This window comes from Caretta caretta, chromosome 8 (genome assembly GCF_965140235.1).
Source record: "Caretta caretta isolate rCarCar2 chromosome 8, rCarCar1.hap1, whole genome shotgun sequence".
Lineage (NCBI taxonomy): Eukaryota > Metazoa > Chordata > Testudines > Cheloniidae > Caretta > Caretta caretta.
Window position 1 is genome coordinate 44,453,617 of NC_134213.1, and position 18,461 is coordinate 44,472,077.

The 18,461-nt window shown below is 41.9% G+C and overlaps 1 protein-coding gene across 9 annotated transcripts in view; it reads right to left on the reverse strand.

The window, feature by feature from the left end:
* The window catches only part of MTA1 (metastasis associated 1), a 150,298-nt gene that overhangs the window by 28,338 nt on the left and 103,499 nt on the right, over window positions 1–18,461 (reverse strand). For 8 of the 9 annotated variants that reach the window (XM_048862421.2, XM_075131440.1, XM_075131439.1 and 5 more), the window contains 6 exons: window positions 11,361–11,476; window positions 10,160–10,311; window positions 8,937–9,126; window positions 8,437–8,526; window positions 4,419–4,571; window positions 3,229–3,264 (listed from right to left, as the gene is read on the reverse strand). In XM_048862421.2, the coding sequence (XP_048718378.1) occupies window positions 3,229–3,264; window positions 4,419–4,571; window positions 8,437–8,526; window positions 8,937–9,126; window positions 10,160–10,311; window positions 11,361–11,476 (737 nt within the window). Of the gene's footprint in view, window positions 1–3,228; window positions 3,265–4,418; window positions 4,572–8,436; window positions 8,527–8,936; window positions 9,127–10,159; window positions 10,312–11,360; window positions 11,477–18,461 lie in introns of those variants that run through there. The other variant, XM_048862425.2, reaches the window with a different exon arrangement.

The following is an 18,461-nucleotide window of genomic DNA, read 5'->3' on the forward strand; positions in this document are numbered from 1 at the left end:
CTGCAGGCTAAACAATCCCAGCTCCCTCAGCCTCTCCTCATAAGTCATAAAGGAGTTGGTGGATGTGATTGCAGAGCCGTTGGCCACTATCTTTGAAAACTCATGGCGATCGGGGGAGGTCCCGGATGACTGGAAAAAGGCTAATGTACTGCCCATCTTTAAAAAAGGGAAGGAGGAGGATCCAGGGAACTACAGGCCAGTCAGCCTCACCTCAGTCCCCGGAAAAATCATGGAGCAGGTCCTCAAGGAATCAATCCTGAAGCACTTAGATGAGAGGAAAGTGATCAGGAACAGTCAGCATGGATTCACCAAGGGCAAGTCATGCCTGACTAATCTAATTGCCTTCTATGACAAGATAACTGGCTCTGTGGATGAAGGGAAAGCAGTGGATGTGTTATTCCTTGACTTTAGCAAAGCTTTTGACACTGTCTCCCACAGTATTCTTGCCAGCAAGTTAAAGAAGTATGGGCTGGATGAATGGACTATAAGGTGGATAGAAAGCTGGCTAGATCGTCGGGCTCAACGGGTAGTGATCAATGGCTTCATGTCTAGTTGGCAGCCAGTATCAAGTGGAGTGCCCCAAGGGTCGGTCCTGGGGCCGGTTTTGTTCAATATCTTCATTAATGATCTGGAGGATGGTGTGGATTGCACCCTCAAAAAGTTTAAGATGACACTAAACTGGGAGGAGAGGTAGATATGCTGGAGGGTAGGGATAGGATACAGAGGGCCCTAGACAAATTAGAGGATTGGGCCAAAAGAAATCTCATGAGGTTCAACAAGGATGAGCGCAGAGTCCTGCACTTACGATGGAAGAATCCCATGCACCGCTACAGACTAGGGACCGAATGGCTAGGCAGCAGTTCTGCAGAAAAGGACGTAGGGGTTACAGTGGACGAGAAACTCGATATGAGTCAACAATGTGCCCTTGTTGCCAAGAAGGCTAACGGCATTTTGGGCTGCATAAAATGGGGCATTGCCAGCAGATCGAGGGATGTGATCGTTCCCCTCTATTTGACATTGGTGAGGCCTCATCTGGAGTACTGTGTCCAGTTTTGGGCCTCAAACTACAAGAAGGATGTGGAAAAAATTGGAAAGCATCCAGCAGAGGGCAACAAAAATGATTAGGGGACTGGAACACATGATTTATGAGGAGAGGCTGAGGGAACTGGGATTGTTTAGTCTGCGGAAGAGAAGAATGAGGGGGGATTTGATAGCTGCTTTCAGCTACCTGAAAGGGGGTTCCAAAGAGGATGGCTCTAGACTGTTCTCAGTGGTAGCAGATGACAGAACAAGGAGTAATGGTCTCAAGTTGCAGTGGGGGAGGTTTAGGTTGGATATTAGGAAAAACTTTTTAACTAGGAGGGTGGTGAAGCACTGAAATGGGTTACCTAGGGAGGTGGTGGAGTCTCCTTCCTTTGAGGTTTTTAAGGTCAGGCTTGACAAAGCCCTGGCTGGGATGATTTAGTTGGGGATTGGGCTAGATGACCTCCTGAGGTCCCTTCCAACCCTGATATTCTGTGATTCTACGAGGTCAACTTATAGGCTTCTTGACACACCCTGGCAAGAAGAAGCCAGTCATTGAGATAGGAGAATATGGTGTAGCTGTTCCATCTGAAAAGAGCTGCTACTACCAGAAAGACCTTGCTAAAGACAAGGGGGACAGTGGCACAGTCAAATGGGAGCACCCTGTGTTGGAAGTCGTCAGTGCCCACCATGAATCTGAGAAAATACTTGTGGGCAGGGTGAATATTCAAGTGAAGGTAAGCATCCTTCATATCAAGAGCTGTAAACTAAATATCCTTTTCCAGGGATGGGATTATTGATGTCAGAGTGACTATTCGCAAGCTAAAATTTCACATGAAGTGGTTGAGATTGTGGAGATTGAGGACAGGTCTCCAGCTTCTCTTCTTTTTTGGGGACTAGGAAGTACATTTCCTGGTGCTGAAGAAGTACCCGTGGACCTCATGGTGGGAGGTGCACTGTGTATCGATTCAGGCCAATGTATGGCAAGATCCCTCAGCCTGGGTCCAACTGTGGCCTCACGACCTACTCCATGAGATGCTTTTTAAGTCGAAGTTCCCACTCCTCCCGGATATGGCTAGTGAAAGAGCATCGTGTGCCTCCCTGAAACAGAACGAGCAGTGCTGATCGTCGTCACTGACAGAGAAGGAACAGGGGTAGGATACAGGTACAGGGGAAGAGGTTTCCCCAAGCCAGGGACTATATCTAACTAGAAATCTTTGCTAAAAACAATTAAAATAAGTTAATTACAAATAACTATATACAAAATGCACTAAAGGCAATCTTTGAAATATTTACAGATCGAAGAAATCAAAGGAGATCTCTGGACACTGAGGTTTGGACCCAGGCCATGCAGCAGTAAGAAGGAATTGGAGAGGCAGCCAGTCCGTTTCACCCTTTTATGCCCGCAGTTGGAAACACAAGGTGGGAAAGGGTACACACAAATATAAATGGATGCTGCTTGCAAGAATTGACTCCAGGTGCATGGAGTTCATGCATATCCAGAATGGAATATGCATAGGACCAGCACTGGAAGAAGAATAATTCTTACTAACCTGGTAAGTACTTGAAGATCTATGAATTAAAAGCGCTACGTACAAGCTAAGTATTATAATTACAGGTACTTGGTTGCTAAAGATAGAGATACACAGCAGCACTGGCCAATCAAACAGCTAGCAGTGTCGCTGACATTATGAAGGGTCATGACTAAAACGCAGAGTATATCCTACTAGATTTTGCCTCTTTTTTTATCTGTATGTGTTTGATATTTAAATTCATATAGAATATTTGACGCCTACCAAGGTTATATAGTGAAACCAAAGGTTTTCTAAGGTTATATAGTGAAACCAAAAACCCACCCAAGCTGTTGTTACATTCCTAAACTTTCAATAGCTTTTACAAAACTGCTAGAACAATGTCGGATAATTTGGAGATTTTTAGTAGCATAAAGTGAGTATTTGATTTCATTACCACTTCCATGCAACAACTATGGTTGTACCATTACTCGCCCCACATGTGAAAAAAGGCTGAAAAATAATTAGCAGACCATGGGTACAGAGATTATTCACAGAACATTTAGACACCAACACACAATTTACACAGAGCATTAGTAGCCACAAAGCAGAACAAGCAAACTAGAGAAGCCAACAGATGAAACTAAAAATCACACTCTCCTAGCATAAGCTGAGCGCAGCTTTGAGGTCTTACCCCTGCTAGGCATCAATAGGCGCTTCTTCACGTTCCCTGACAGAGCACAAGTGAACAAAAAAGAGAAAAAACACCAAATCAGCAATCTGAACAGTAGCATTTTTTTAAAAGTTAAATATTGAAAACAAACAGTAAGATGTCCATTGCTGCTTGTGTAATTTGCCTTCAATATAAATGCTAATTTAATCTAAGAATAAATTTGAACGGGGAAAAAACCCAGTGTGGCTGCATTGAAATGCAATGGCAAGATAAATTTACTGTGCTGTTTGAAAGCTCTGAGGATGGAGCAGAATGGGAGAGAATCTGGTCTCACTCCCAAAGGAGGTCTTTGAAGGCATGACATCCAGTTTTGCTCACTTCTGAGAAAGCTGGAAGCTACTACGTTTTTCTCCTCACCCTGTCACAATCACTGTTATGTCCCACACTGCAGCTGCTCCTTCTTTTAATTGAGCCGTTCCCCACCTTCCTATTCCTGTTAAGGCCATTTGAATAGGCCCTCTCATTCTTGACTGAGGAGCCAGTGGCACTTTCCCTGCTTTGCGATCCTCAGCTGATGGCTAGCTCTTCAGGACAGAGCCCTGGACTCCATGCCAGGAGAACCATACCTCCATCTCCTGCTGCAAGCACATGCTGCCTTAACCCATGCTATTTACTGGGGCGAAGGAAGGGGTGAGTCCCATCAATAATGAGAGGAGACTCTCAATGAGAGGGCCAATAAGGGAAGGAGGAGTAAATTCTTAATGAAAGAGGAAAAACTATCTGGGAAATTTTCTGTAGTAATTCCCATGGTAGTAATAGTAATAAAAAAAGAGGTCTGTCTTATTCTCTCATGTTTGCCAGGCTGAGATCAGCCTGACATCAAGACATGGTCAAAGTAGGCAGAGTTCCACTAGCCTAGCAGCTCTGTATAAATGTACTACTCAGATCATACACATCCATGCCTGCACAAGCAAAATCAAATCAGTCTTTGCAAGAAGAGAAAAATAAATAATAACATTTCTCGTTCAAAACTATGAAGGTCCCTAAAATTTAAAAAAAAAGCAATCTCCCATGGAATAAGGACTGATGCTGTCCATCTGGCCATACTCTTTACAAAATACTGAAATGGAAATAATTAACAGGTATACTTTGCTTGAAGACACAAGAAACACCCGACAGATGACAATGTACATGTACTAGAAAATATTTACCATCCATCCCATTGTGTTGCTCATAGCTTCTTTTTCCCAGGATAGTTGGGGATCCATTGTTTATGACAGGTGTGAACTTGGCAGGAGTCAGATTGTTAAGAGAACTGGACAAACTCTTTACAGGGTCTGGTTTCGGAGGACATGGATGAGATTCTGTTATAAAAACAGCAATGTGTTATTTTTATCAGTAGATACACGGAGACTATAAACCCAAACACAAAGGGAAAAGTTCAGAGATAATGTAAGGCACACCCCTCTTATGCTAACAGAAAGCCTTACATTCAAACTGCCTTATACTGACTTACGCCTACTCTATTGATATGCAGAGGAATCTATATTAGTGAAAAGAGGTCTGAACACAAATTGCCACATATATCACTTCTGAATTTGGCCCCAAGTCTAACAGAAGATTGCTACTTATATAAAGCACTGTAAATATACTGATGAATTCAACTTCATTAAGGATGCTTAACTTGTGCTGTAATATTCACTGCAATATAATCCTAAAATAGGTGCTAAAAGGCTGTTTTGTATCCTTTTCTAAAACTATGTTTTCCACTAATTCTGGATAATTTCTAGGCTGCTCTATATTAGAAGCCATCTTCAAGAAGTCATGCAACACCCACAGGCTACCCGGAAGTTATAACTTTGCCAATTTCATCAGTATTCTATAAATGCAGTTCCTAAACTGGCCAAGCCATTGACGACTTAAAACAAAACTATCAAGAACATGCACAGAATTTAAATCTAACCTTTTGGCTGAGGCAGAGATCAGGCATGGCATGCCAAAGGAAAAGATGTTGAGAAAGTTACAAGCAACTGAAAACAGGGGTTTAAAATGAGTTGCTCTTTCTCAGTCCTAACTATGGATTCACAGCTTTGACTCTGTAATAGCAAGTAGCAGCACAACACTCCTGAAGATAGTTACATCAAAAGGAGAATGGCTCTGTTTTCCTGTCTAAGAGCCACACTGAAATCTGTCACACCACTGAAGCATTTGCTTTCAGATGAAACGTTAAAAACCAAGGTCCTATCCTGTGCGAGCATTAAAGATCCTATGGTACTCTTCATAAAGAGTGGGCTTTTTTCCTAGGATTCCATAGCAAAATTTCCTCTCCCTTTAGTGGCTACATTTTGGTTGTGCTGCATGTATACAGTTTGGGGAGTTTTTTGGGATATTTATTATTACAGAATATTTTCATTGTTAAGTTCTGTATCTAGAACAAAAGCAGACAAACCATATTTAATGAATATTAACGCAATATACGCACAGAAGCTTATGTTTTATAAATAAAAATACTCAAAGAAACAAAACTGACTTCACAACCTCCTATCAAAGTTAACAGATAATTAGTTTAATTGTTGAAATGGGAGCCTTAAAGTAACTCCCAAATCAACTCTATGGAATTTAGAAACAGTTGAACAGTGCTCTAGATACCAAAGCTAGTCTCCAGAGGGAAAATGCCACTTCCCCATCCATATCACTCAGGAAGACTAGACAAGTGGCTAGAGGATGCTTTTCATGTTAGAGCGCTGTTCTGGGTGCTCATTTAAGGCTCCCAAATTCAGTATTTAAACTAACCAGGCTAGTTGGAAAAAGGCTGTGCAGCATCTGTTGGAGGAGGAGGCGGCCAGGAACAAGCATGACAGTTTTACAACTGCCCCGGGACCCCACCCGCGCCACCTGCCAGGCCCTCAGGAGCAGTTTGTGGCCTCTGGTCCCTTTAAACTCAATGGTTATTTAATTAAAAAATTGGGAGTCTTAAATTTCAACTTCAACAGAAAGTGAGTTGAGAGTGGCTGTCTGGCCACAAACTGCAGTGGAGAGAGAGCTAGGTCATAGGACACTAGAGAGGGTAGCAGGGCCAAGGAGTTCAGTTACCTACAAAAACAAACATTAAGTAATGAGAGAAGAGAAGGAAGTTAAAACAACTAATTTAAAAATATCTACATCAAAAATATTACAAGCAGGGCTTCTGTAGCCTTTCCCCCTATTATTTCTCTTATCCTTATATTTTGAATAGTAGAAGGGTGCAATACATTAAGTACCATAATTTTTTTAAATACAAAAGGAACAGTTAATAAGCCACTCTGACGCCAGCACGGGCTGTGATAAAGCATAAGGCCTTCACCCTTCTGCCCCACAACACACTCAATGCATGCACCAACAGCCAATTAATGAACAAAATATCATGGCTTACTGCAATATTAATTTGACAGCATTCCCAGATATGGGATCTTTCTTTAAGGCAATGTATGGTTCAGGTGTGATTATATGATAATTTGCAGAGAGCAATATATTTATACGAAACAGCAACAGATCAAATTAAGCACAATTTCACTTCTATTTACTGAAAAACTTGGATGGATGGGTCATTACATAAAGTAAAACTATTTCCCCATGTTTATTTCACCCCCGCCCCGTTCAGACGTTCTTGTCAACTGCAGGAAATGGCCCACCTTGATTATCACTACAAAAGTGATTTTTTACCCCCGGCTCTCCTGCTGGTAATAGCTCACCTTACCTGATCACTCTCGTTACAGTATGTATGGTAACACCCATTGTTTCATGTTCTCTGTGTATATAAATCTCCCCACTGTATTACCCACTGAATGCATCCAATGAAGTGAGCTGTAGCTCACGAAAGCTTATGCTCAAATAAATTTGTTAGTCTCTAAGGTGCCACAAGTACTCCTTTTCTTTTTACTTGGATAAAGGTTGCTAATAAAATAGCCATTTGTTTCAAAGATCCCAAAGCACTTTTCACATTGCAAACTATACACACCTGAAATCATGCCATCCACTCTTAAGGAAGACTGTGATGGATGTTTAACAGCACAAAACAATGCTAAACTATTTAGGACAGGAGGAGAAGAATGCTGTATCCAAACAAAACCGCAGAAGGAATTTTTGGACAGGACACGAATTAATTCCCCTACTTTTGTAAAAGAGGGAAGCAGTCTGGGGTTTTGTTTGACTGCTTTAAAATGGTCATAAGTGATCCAGACCTTCCTTTTTTGTGCAGTCTGAAAGACAGAACCTCCAGCAGCACAATAGATACTAACTTCACCCTGGGGTCATGATTCAAACTCACTTGGGAGGAATAGGACTACCTACTGAACCACCTCTGGCACCTACATGTTTTGTTGAGATCAGTAGTTGCATGCAAGAACTAACAATCTAGTAATTATTTTGGGGAAGTTCTGTGGCCTGTGTTATGCACGAGGTCTGACTAGATGATCACAATGGTCCCTGCTGGCCTTGAAATCTATTAATCTTTCACTGACCATAATTTCTCGAGTTAAACCTCTTCCACTACAGAAACTTTACCCTCAAAGGCATGAAAGGTCAAGCAAGCAAATACCAACTCATTTTCTGTTAAACTCTGATGACATCCTTATCAGACGTTTGCCTACTGTGTAGTGATTATGATGCTAAGGAGAGGCCCACAGCAGAGCTGCAGTCTCCTTCTATAACTCCTGCATAGCACTTATTATCAGAACTTCATAGAAAAAGTTCTGTACCCTTTGGCCTTTTAGACTTGAGAAGAAGCTGCACAGTGGATCCCATTGTAGGAGTTACATTAAGACTGCACCAGAATGGGATTGTGGACCAGCCAACTGCATCCTGCCGATCACATTTATGGATTGTAAGCAGAAGGCCTCTCACTCAGACACCAGAGGCTGCCTCATGACTGCTAAAGAGGAGTTTCACATATGGTAGGGTGGATAGTAGGCTGCTGAGCCACCACACCTCTACGTAGTGTGAAGAGGAGAAAGGCTGTAGGGGCCATTTTGAACTTTCCTCTGTTCCAGAGGAGGAAACAATAGTCTATAAACTGAACATTTCAGGACCTTACCAAAGGTTATTGCCTTATTTCCTGAGATGGGCAAAATTTGGGGGGGGGGGGGGGGGGGAATCCTATTTTTCCAGATCACTTTACCCAGCCCTGGTTTCTAGATCCAGAACAATGAAAATATGCAAACAGTTAGGCGAATTAGCCTGTAGCATATTTACCTAAATACCGGAGTACTGCTTCTAAAGGCTTTCGAACAACTTGCTTTAACAACAATGGATTTTCTGATGCTTCTGGTAAGCGTGCTGTGCCTGTGAAGACAATATTGGGATTGGGGAAAACATTTATTTTCTTATTAAAAATGGAGTCTTAGACATTAACTTAGTCTAAAACAACTTTTCTCTGGAGCGCTTTTTAGTAAAAAAGGATGTTTACAGAGTAGGTGCATGTTTTGGCAAGTGTACACACAGGCAAAGGAATGTGCTACATACTGGCAAACAAGTGACATGTAAAAAAAAGCTGAGCAATTTCAAATGTGTTATTTGATAATAGTGTGACGAGTTAGGCTATTTCTGTAAAGGAAATAAGTAACAGCAGGTCATCTGTGCTTAGCCACAGTACCCTTGAAAGATCCAACTCAAGGCTTTCCCAAAGGAATTAATCTCAAATTCTGGTTTCCCAATTTCATAGTAAGTAGCTGGATGTCTGGATAAATACTCACATTCTGCTTTGATTGCTGCACTGTTGATAGGCAGGTGGGGATGTCTTGCTGCATGCCAAGGACGCAAGATCTCTCTACACAAGCGTCTGGCAATCCTTGTCAGTTTTGTTGTATGCAGATAGAAGGCTTGTCGTGTCTTCATGGCAAATTTGGGGCTCCCACTGTTTCGCACTGGCACACCATGAAGACTCTGGGAAAAGGGAAAAAGCACAAGCACTTTTATTGTTCATAACTGATTTTTATTAGAAATTTACAGAAAACCAGAAACCAGCATCAGTAAACACCACATACATAGTCCATTCTACAAGTCATTTCCACCTACACCCTTGGAGTTGATACACACTGAAGGAAAGCCACAGAGATAGAGCTAAAGACAAGAGTGGGAGGCAGAGATTAGGAGGGAAGACTCAACAAGCTAAGAACATAACACAACCCTCCACTCCTTCTCCCATCTTCACTGCTGTGGCTCTTCGCTAGCCACTATTCATTTTTGAAAACGTTGGCCCTATACTTTAACGTGGACCAATTTAAGCATTCAATATCTTAGAAAGTTGGCATTGGGCTAAGGTGTACATACTTAACTACACATGGACAAAGATGATGTACCAATTATTGCACAGGCCAGATCCTTACCATGTCATATAAAAGCCAAGTTCTGACTAATAATTCTGTTGGTTTAGACTTTTAAACAGTTGTACAGTAGAACCTCAGAGCTATGGACACCTCAAGAATGGAGGCTGTTTGTAACTCTGAACAAAACATTATGGTTGTTTTCAAAAGTTTACAACTGAACATTGACCTAATACAACTTTGAAACTTTACTATGCAGAAAATAAAACGCTGCTTTTAACCATCTTAATTTAAATGAAACAAGCACAGAAACAGTTTCCTTACCTTGTCTGTCTTTTTTTAAACATTCCCTTTTTTAGTAGTTTATATTTAACACAGTACTGTACTGTATTTGCTTTTTTTTGGTCTCTGCTGCTACCTGATTGCATACTTCCGGTTCCAAATGAAGCATGTGGTTGACCAGTCAGTTTGTAACTGGTGTTCATAACTCTGAGATTCTACTGTATATTTTTTGATGTGGTTGTGTGTGGCAGGAATAAGGGATACTTTTTCCATTACTGTTCATTGGAATGAGCATTGGTTCCCTAACCTGAAGTACTGAGCCGCCTGCAATGGATGTACATACCATAATATTTTACACTGGATACACATACCATATTATTGCGGTTTGGTCCTGGTCTCTCTCCATCTAATCGCGTTGGCATTTTCAAGCCACCATATTTCTTCCAGTAAGTCCAACAGGATGCACAGAGACGACACTGCATGTTAGGGGGACCCCAAGAATACCACTGGTAAGACTGTGTGGCTAGGGATAATAAAGGTGGAAATATATATATTCTTAAACAGAATTGATTTTCAAAGTTTATAGCCTTTACAACCATCTTTAAAATCTCAAAGAAGAAAAAGACCTTTCAGCTTCACAAGGTAACAAAACTAGATCATAAGCTTGCTGTATCAGAAATGAGGCAAATTTCATCATCATTAAATGTTTTATAATGGCATTCTGCAGTGTTGTTATAGCCATGGTGATCCCAGAATATTAGAAAGACAAGGTAGCAAGGTAATTTTTTTTTACTGGACCGACTTCTGTTGGTGAGAGAGAGAGAGAGAGAAGCTTTCAAGCTACACAGAAGAAAAGCTCTGTATAAATTCAGAAGCTTGTTTCTCTCAGCAACAGAAGTTGGTCCAATAAAAGATATTACCTCCCCCACCTTGTCTCTTATAATTACGTTAGCTCAAGTAGTTATACTCTTCAGTATATCATTTGAAACAGTAAAATGAGTAAGTCATTAGGATGTGGAAATTTCCTGGTAATGCCTTTGAGATATTTTATGCTGTAACTCCGAAGGGGGCACTGTAACTTTTCCCCCTCTATTTTAGAAATCCCCTCCCCAACTTTACTTAGGGAAGAGAAAGAGTCAGTCATTTTGACTCTCCATACAGTCCTATGTTTTAGCACATCTAAAAGGCTCTCCATAAAAGACAGGGAAGCCTATTAGGCTAAGACATATTAGCAGATGAGACCATAGTGAATATAAGGATGGAACCATGCTCTTTGGACTTTCCACTACCATTATAAAGCTGTGAAAACATCACCAAGGCCTCTCCAGTGAATTAAAGACTCGTCTTCACTCAGGAGCCATCTATTATTTCACAGGAAACATCAGCTCTTACAGTTATTTACAAAAAAAATCTACCCACTCTAAAAACTTAGAAACATTCACATGAAGAAAAACCCTGCCTATTTCACCCACACCCCACCCTGCATGCTAACTTATTAAAGCTTTACTTTAGTCTTAGTGCTAGAGTACTTCTGCTGCTCTTGCACAATTGCTACATTTGTAGATCACTTACTATAGCAGCTTTCACAGGCCCGTCCTGCTCCCGTGTTCTGTGCCTGTCCTCCTGTACCATTTACCACTCCTGGTTTGACATTATTTACATTGATCTGGTTGGGGTTTGGCTTGTTACTTAAAACACAAAGCAAAAAAAAAGGGGGGAAATTAATTGATTGTGACAAGTAACTTTCCTATGTGACAAAAAAATATGGCCCAGAAGATTAAAACTGAAGACTTGCATTTCTCACATGTTTATGAATTCCAAAACAACAAACGTTACTTACCAGTAATTAGAGTTCTCTGAATACATTTCCTCTGCAGATCATACTGTAGAAGTCTCATGCCATTTCTCAGGAGTCTCAGAACCACTTAAAAACAGTTAACCATTCTGGTCATGAGTACACCTTGATTACTGATCCAAAAACATTCTGATCTAGGTGACAAAAGGGCCATATCGACACACATCCCTCTGTTCCTCTCTGCCTGAACAATATTCTGCTTAAGCCTCTAAAGAAGTGAGGAAGGAGGGAAAGTCAAGGTGGATCTGCAAGGGCAATAGATTCAGAGAATTCCGTGGTAAAGTAGCCTCTCTTTCTCCTTCAGAAAATTGCCTCTTCAAATCCTGTCTCTCTGTAGTAGACGGGCAAGCTTGCAGGCAAGAGCTCAGAAGTACTAATTCAGACTCAAAGTTTGCCCTCCTGAAACAAGCACCTACTGCCACTACAGTATTAAAAAGAACTGCAGAGTAAAAGGTGTAAACTGAATCCTCAGATAACCCAAATGGGAATACCTTGCACAAACAGCAGTTTTCTCCATCTGATTCATAGGTATTTCCTGTGCAATTTCCTAAGAGAAATGTGAAAGGAAGCATCTTAAAAGGTCAAGAGCTCCATACCATCCCATTTAGCACAGAGATTATGGCGCTCCAAGCCAACATGTAGAATCAGATTCATTTACAGACCTTATTTTACCACTCCCTTCAACAAAACCACAACAGAATTAGACTTGTTCGGGTACCAGACTGGAACACAGGGGATCTGGGTTCAATTCCAAGACTTCCTGTGTGACTTTTGGCTAGTCATTTAGGGCTTTCATAAATAGTAGAAGACACTCTACTGGGATGCGATTTCTAAAGCACACTCATGTGCTGTGCATTAATGTGCCTGTGTAGACCATTGGGCTGCATACCTTTTTACAAAGCAGTACTGCTCTGTATGTGTATTCAGCATCTCATCTGCTGACTTCAGTGACACAGTTTACCACTTTTCACTAAGTGAAAACCAACACAGCAGAAAGCCAGAGTCTATTCCTTCTGATGAAGCATCAACATAAAGAGTTAGTAAATTCCAATCAGTTATACCTGTATAAACCAATCAAAGGCAATGAGGTTGCATATGGAATTATTCTTGAGACAATGGGGTTGGGCAGGCATAAATAAGAAAGATTCTCTAGGCCAAATTATAAGACAAGTGGTGATACGAGGGAAAGAGAAAACTCCCCAATCGCTGTGTTTCCAGGGCTGTTAGAAAAAAGAATCTTTTTACTTGGAACTAATTACATGTGATTGGGAGTCACTGAGAGACAATGCCTACACACAATGCTTTTTTTTTTTTTTTTTTTTATTAACAGTTACATGCAGATTCTGCTACAGTGGCACACAAGGGCCATAAAGGCTCCACAAGTGACCAGGGGAGCCTTTTCCAAGAGCAGGAGAAGCTTCAGACTGACCTGTTACATTCTCTTTTGTACAACATAGTGGGCTTACTGAGAGGAAGAAGTGTGGGCGAGGGGAAAGGTCTGTGTATTGCTGAGTTCTACAGACATTCTAGACTTCTCTGGTCTGCAGGGCTCCCCAGGCAAGGCAGAAAAAGAAGAATTAACAACAGGGACCTTCTTCAAATCTTGGTTCAATTGTTCTTTTCTTCAGCTGATGCACTTTCATGTCTCTAATGATTGGTTATTAATGGATTTGAAATGGTTCTGGGATTTGTAAGTCACGGCTTGACGCTCCAACCCTGGGAGACCCGCAAAGGCAATTTTGTGAAGGAGAAGAATGGAATATGGTACCTTCGCATGAGTCTGCATTTTGTTGATTGCTGCCATATTAAAAATTACCTCCAATTAGCTTCTGCTTCACCAAAAATTCATTTTGTGCAAATATAACTAGATTTAAAGGTAGCTGGGGTTCTCGAAAAGTATTATCTCTACAGAGTCGCACTACTGGCAGGCAGTATTGCCTAGTGGATAGAGTACTGGACTAGGGCAAAGAAACCTGGGTTTCTATTCCCAGCTCTGCCACCTGGCCTGCTGAGTGACCTTGGACAAGTCATTCACCTCTGTGCCTCGGTTTCCCCCTCTATAAAATTATATGATCCTTTCTAAAGCCCTTTTAGACCTTCTGATGAAAAGCACTATAAGAGCTTGGTGATATTATATCACTATTACTATTGTTGAATGCTATGCTGCACAGTTCCAGAAACCACATACAATTAACTAGGATGACACACCTTGATATATGCGTCCCACAGTGCTAAGATCACATTTAGAAAGGGAAACGATGGCCAAACTCCTTCACTCCTGGTTGTCTTGTGAAACTGACATACTGAAAAAACCTGGGGATGATCTGAATGTCTCTCTCTGAACTCCACTTACGGTAAATAACATAACTTTTTCTTCATAAGCATGCTACCTCAGGCATCTGAATAATGAAATCAATGGTGACTTAAGTACTCTACCTTAAGCACTTAACCCTTATATTTCTTCAAAGGCTGGTACAGTCTAATTAAGTTAACTTGTTAATCAATTTATTTGTTACTTAATGAAGATGAAGTCAGCAAAGTTCAAACCGCAAATAAGATGCACATTTTACACAGATTACCAACAAGTATGGTAAGCTTTCCCAACACTTGGAGGAGTCTTTAAATCATAACTGGGTGCCTTTCTAAAAGATCTGTGGTTGAATTGGAGTATGTGTACTAGATGCAAGAATCCTTGGGTGAAATTCTCTGGCCTCTGTTATGCAGGAAATCAGACCAGGTGATCATAATATAGCTGCTTCTGATCTATTAAAGTGACAAGATCCTTGTAAGAAGTGTTGGCTCCCAGCTTCCCTTAGATCATAAATTGACAAACAGCTCACAAAACATTGACATTTTTCCAATGTGTGATCGACCTTATGCACTTGGTTGATAGCACTAAATTAACATGGGAGCAGGAACTGAAGTCTTACTTTTTGGAAAGGAGAAACTTGTGTGCCCAAGACATGTAGTAGCTAAAGATTAAACTGGTTTTATTGTTTAGAAGACTGAGTATAATACCACCACTGGAATGGTTTCAGTCATCCAGGTACGTACAACCAGATGTTCTGGTCCTGTCATGAGAAACGCATTTTGGAATAGAACATCGTGATAAAAGAGAATGGCACTTCTCCCCTTACTGCATGTAAAGATTTGTCAGGCCATTAATTTGTGTACCTGAAAACATGTGCCTAAAACTATTCTGTGCCCACTTGTGGAAAAAGAAAAAAAAAAGTCCAATGTTTGTTAAAGTATCCTTAGGTATTGGTAAGATCCTTCTCCACCAGCATTAAAAGTACAGATCACTATCGTTTAAACACAGCTACAAAAGAGGGATAGAATATAATCATGCATGGAAATTTTTCTAGTCTATACGGAGTCTCCAAATAGTCCTACCTAAATGGGAGGAAGAATGGTCTTGGGGCTAAGGCCATAAAATGATGAGTCAAGAGGCAGAGGGTCTATTTTCAACTATGCCACAAATAAATGTTACTTTTCCTGTGCTGTGACTATGGCTCTTCAAGAGGTGTCCCCTTATGGGTGCTCTGCTTCAAGTGTGCATGTACCTCTTGAGCCCTTGATCAGAGATTTCTAGCTCCAGCAGTTTGATGTGGAGATTGGTTTTGAGGGCTGTCCATCTGCCTTGAACCACGAGGGTGTTGAGGTGGGACCCGCATGCTAACAGCGAAGCATCAGGGTTAGTCACTGTTAGGGTTGGGGGACAGTAAGGGATATTCGCACAAATGCTGTGTTGCTTCTTCCACCAGTCTAGGGAGTTCTGTAAGTGCAAGGGGACTGTCACCTGCCTATCCAAAGTGTCCCTGTCCAAAGTGACCCTGTTCAGAGAATAGATAGCTTTTAGCCAACCTTGGAAGCAGCAGAGGTGTAGCCTTGTGTGACTGATCACAAAGATAAAAGCTGCCACACAGCCCAAGAGTTGAAGACAGTACTTTATTGTGATCAGAGGGCTTCCCTGAATTGTCCCTACCAGACCAGACAAGATCACAAATCTGTCCAAAGGGAGGTACGAGTATACCCCTATAAACTGTATCCTTTGTACATGTACCAGCATGGATTTCTTTACATTCAACTGTAGGCCCAACTCTTGGAACAGAGCAAGGGTCATCTGGGTGGCGATAACACTGCCTCAAAGGTGTTGCTCTTGAGTAGCCAGTCGTGGAAGTACAGGAAGACCAGTATCACTTCCTGCCTAAGGTAAGCTGCCACTACTACTAGAACCTTTGAACACACTCTTGGAGCTGAGGATAGGCCGAAGTGGAGCACTCAAAACTGAAAATGATCTTGGTCTATGATGAATCGTTGACATTTCCTGTGTGATGGGAGTATAGTTATTTGAAAGTAGGCATCTTGTAGGTTGAGGGACAAAAGCCAAACCCCATTCTCTAGTAAAGGAATTAAAGTTGCTAGAGTCACCATCCTGAACTTTTGAGGCTTTACAAATTTGTTTATCAGTCTCAGATCCAAGGTCAACCTCCAACCTCTGTCCTCCTTTGGCCCTAGGAAATATTTTGAGTAGAAGCCCCTGACCCTGTGAGGGGAAGGGATTGGTTCTATCATTCCTAGTCGTAGGAGAAAGTCTACTTCTTTCCTCAGTATAAACTTGTGAGGGGGGTCCCTGAAGAGGGATGAAGAAGGCGGGTGAAAGGGAGGAGTGACACACTGGATAGTATATCCCAATATTATGACCTTCAAGAACCATCAGTCCATGGTGATTCACTCCCAAACCTGGTCAGAATGGACAAGACAGTCCCCAAAGGCAGGGAGGTGGACTAGAGCGCACAAACTGTAAATCCAGAGTTGTCGTCATCCAACCCTAGACCAATCCATCAAAACTGTTGTTTAGAGGACGCCTGGGTGATCTTGGAGGGCGGCTGAGCAGCCCTCTTCCTCTGAAACTTGTCTCTCTTTCTGGGAGGTTCTGGGGGTTTATGGTACTCCCAAGAACTGAGAAGGGCATGACCTCTGGGCAGCCTGAGACCTACTAAAACTTTTCTTGCTTGTAGGTGTGTAAATGCCCAAGGAATGTACGGTAGCCCCAGAGCCCTTCAACATGTGCAGGGAATCATTTGTGTCTCCAAGAAAAGCTTATGACCATCAAAAGGAGGTCCTCTACTGTGTTCTGAACCTCTTTAGAAACTCCAAAAGTTGGAGCCATGATACCCGATGCATAACTACTGCTACAGAGATGGATGTGGCAGCACTATCTGCAGCAACTAGAGACGCTCAGAGAGCTGTTCTGGCCAACAGCTGACCCTCGGCAACGACAGACTGGAACTGCTCCCTGCAGATATGTGGCAGCTGCTCAATAAAAGCCCTGTGCTTGTTGTAATTAGTAAAAGTTGTATGTTGGCCATACTGGGTATGGTATCTTGCAATCCAGAACTTCTGCAACCCTGCCGAGTAAGACTTTTGTCCAAAGAAATCCAGCCACCTTCGATCCTTGTTAAATGGGGTAGGTCTCAAAAAAATGCTGCCTACCCCTTTCATTCACCACATCCACTACTAGGAAGTTAGGTGGGGATGGGAAAATAAAAAGTTAGAATCCTTAAGGGGCACATCATACTTAACAATCCTTTTACACCTTAATGGAATAGTGGCAGGCATTTGCCAGATCGTCTTCGCCAGATCCAGAAGAGCCTCATTAATAGGTAGCATCACTCTGGAGAGTGTTGCAGAGTGCAAAATATCTAGCAGCTCTTGTTGTTGATCTTTGGCCTCCTCCAGAGGAATCTGCAAGGTGTCTACTTCCATTCTAAGGAAATCCTGAGACTGCCTAAAGTCGACAGCCATAGAATGTGGTGGAGGCTTCTAGCAAGCAGAGGCTAGGGACACCATCCCTGCCCATCCTGGCTAATAAACATTGATGGACCTATCTTCCATGAATGTATCTAATTATTTTTGAACACTGTTAGGGTCTTGTCCTTCAAAACATCCTCTGGCAGGGAGTTCCACAGGTTGACTGTGCATTGTGAGAAAAAATACTTCCTTTTGTATTTTGTACTTCCTGCTGCCTATTAATTTCACTTGGTGAGCCATAGTCCTTGTGTTATGAGAAGTAAATAACACTTCCTTATTTACTTTCTCCATACCAGTCATGATTTTATAGCCCTCTATCATATCCCCCCATTAGTCGTTTCTTTTCCAAGATGAAAATTCCCAGTCTTCTTAATCGCTCCCCTCAAATGGATACCCCTAATCATTTTTGTCACCCTTTTCTGAACCTTTTCTAATTCCAATATATCTTTTTTGAGATGGGACGACCACATCTGCACGCAGTATTCAAGATGTGGGCATACCAGGGATTTATAGAGAGGCAATATGATATTGTCTGTCTTATTATCTATCCCTTTCTTAACAATTCCCAACATGCTGTTCACCGTTTTTGGCTGCCACTGCACATTGAGTGGATGTTTTCAGAGAGCTATATCCCCAATACCTCTTTCTTGAGTGGTAACAGCACATTTAGACTCCATCGTTTTACATGTATAATTGGGATTATGTTTTCCAATGTGCATTACTTTGCATTTATCAACATTGAATTTCATCTGCCACTTTGTTGCCCAGTTAACCAGTTTTGAGAGATCCTTTAGTACAAGGGTGGGCAAACTATAGCCCGGGGGACACATCCAGCCCTCGAGCTCTTGCCAGGGAGTGGGGTCTGGGGCTTGCCCTGCTCCGCGCATGCTGTGGCTCCGTGCAGCTCCTGGAAGCAGCGACATGCCCCGCCCCCCCGGCCCTACGCATACGGGCAGCCAGGGGATTCTGCATGCTGCCCCCATCCCAAGCGCCACCCCCGCAGC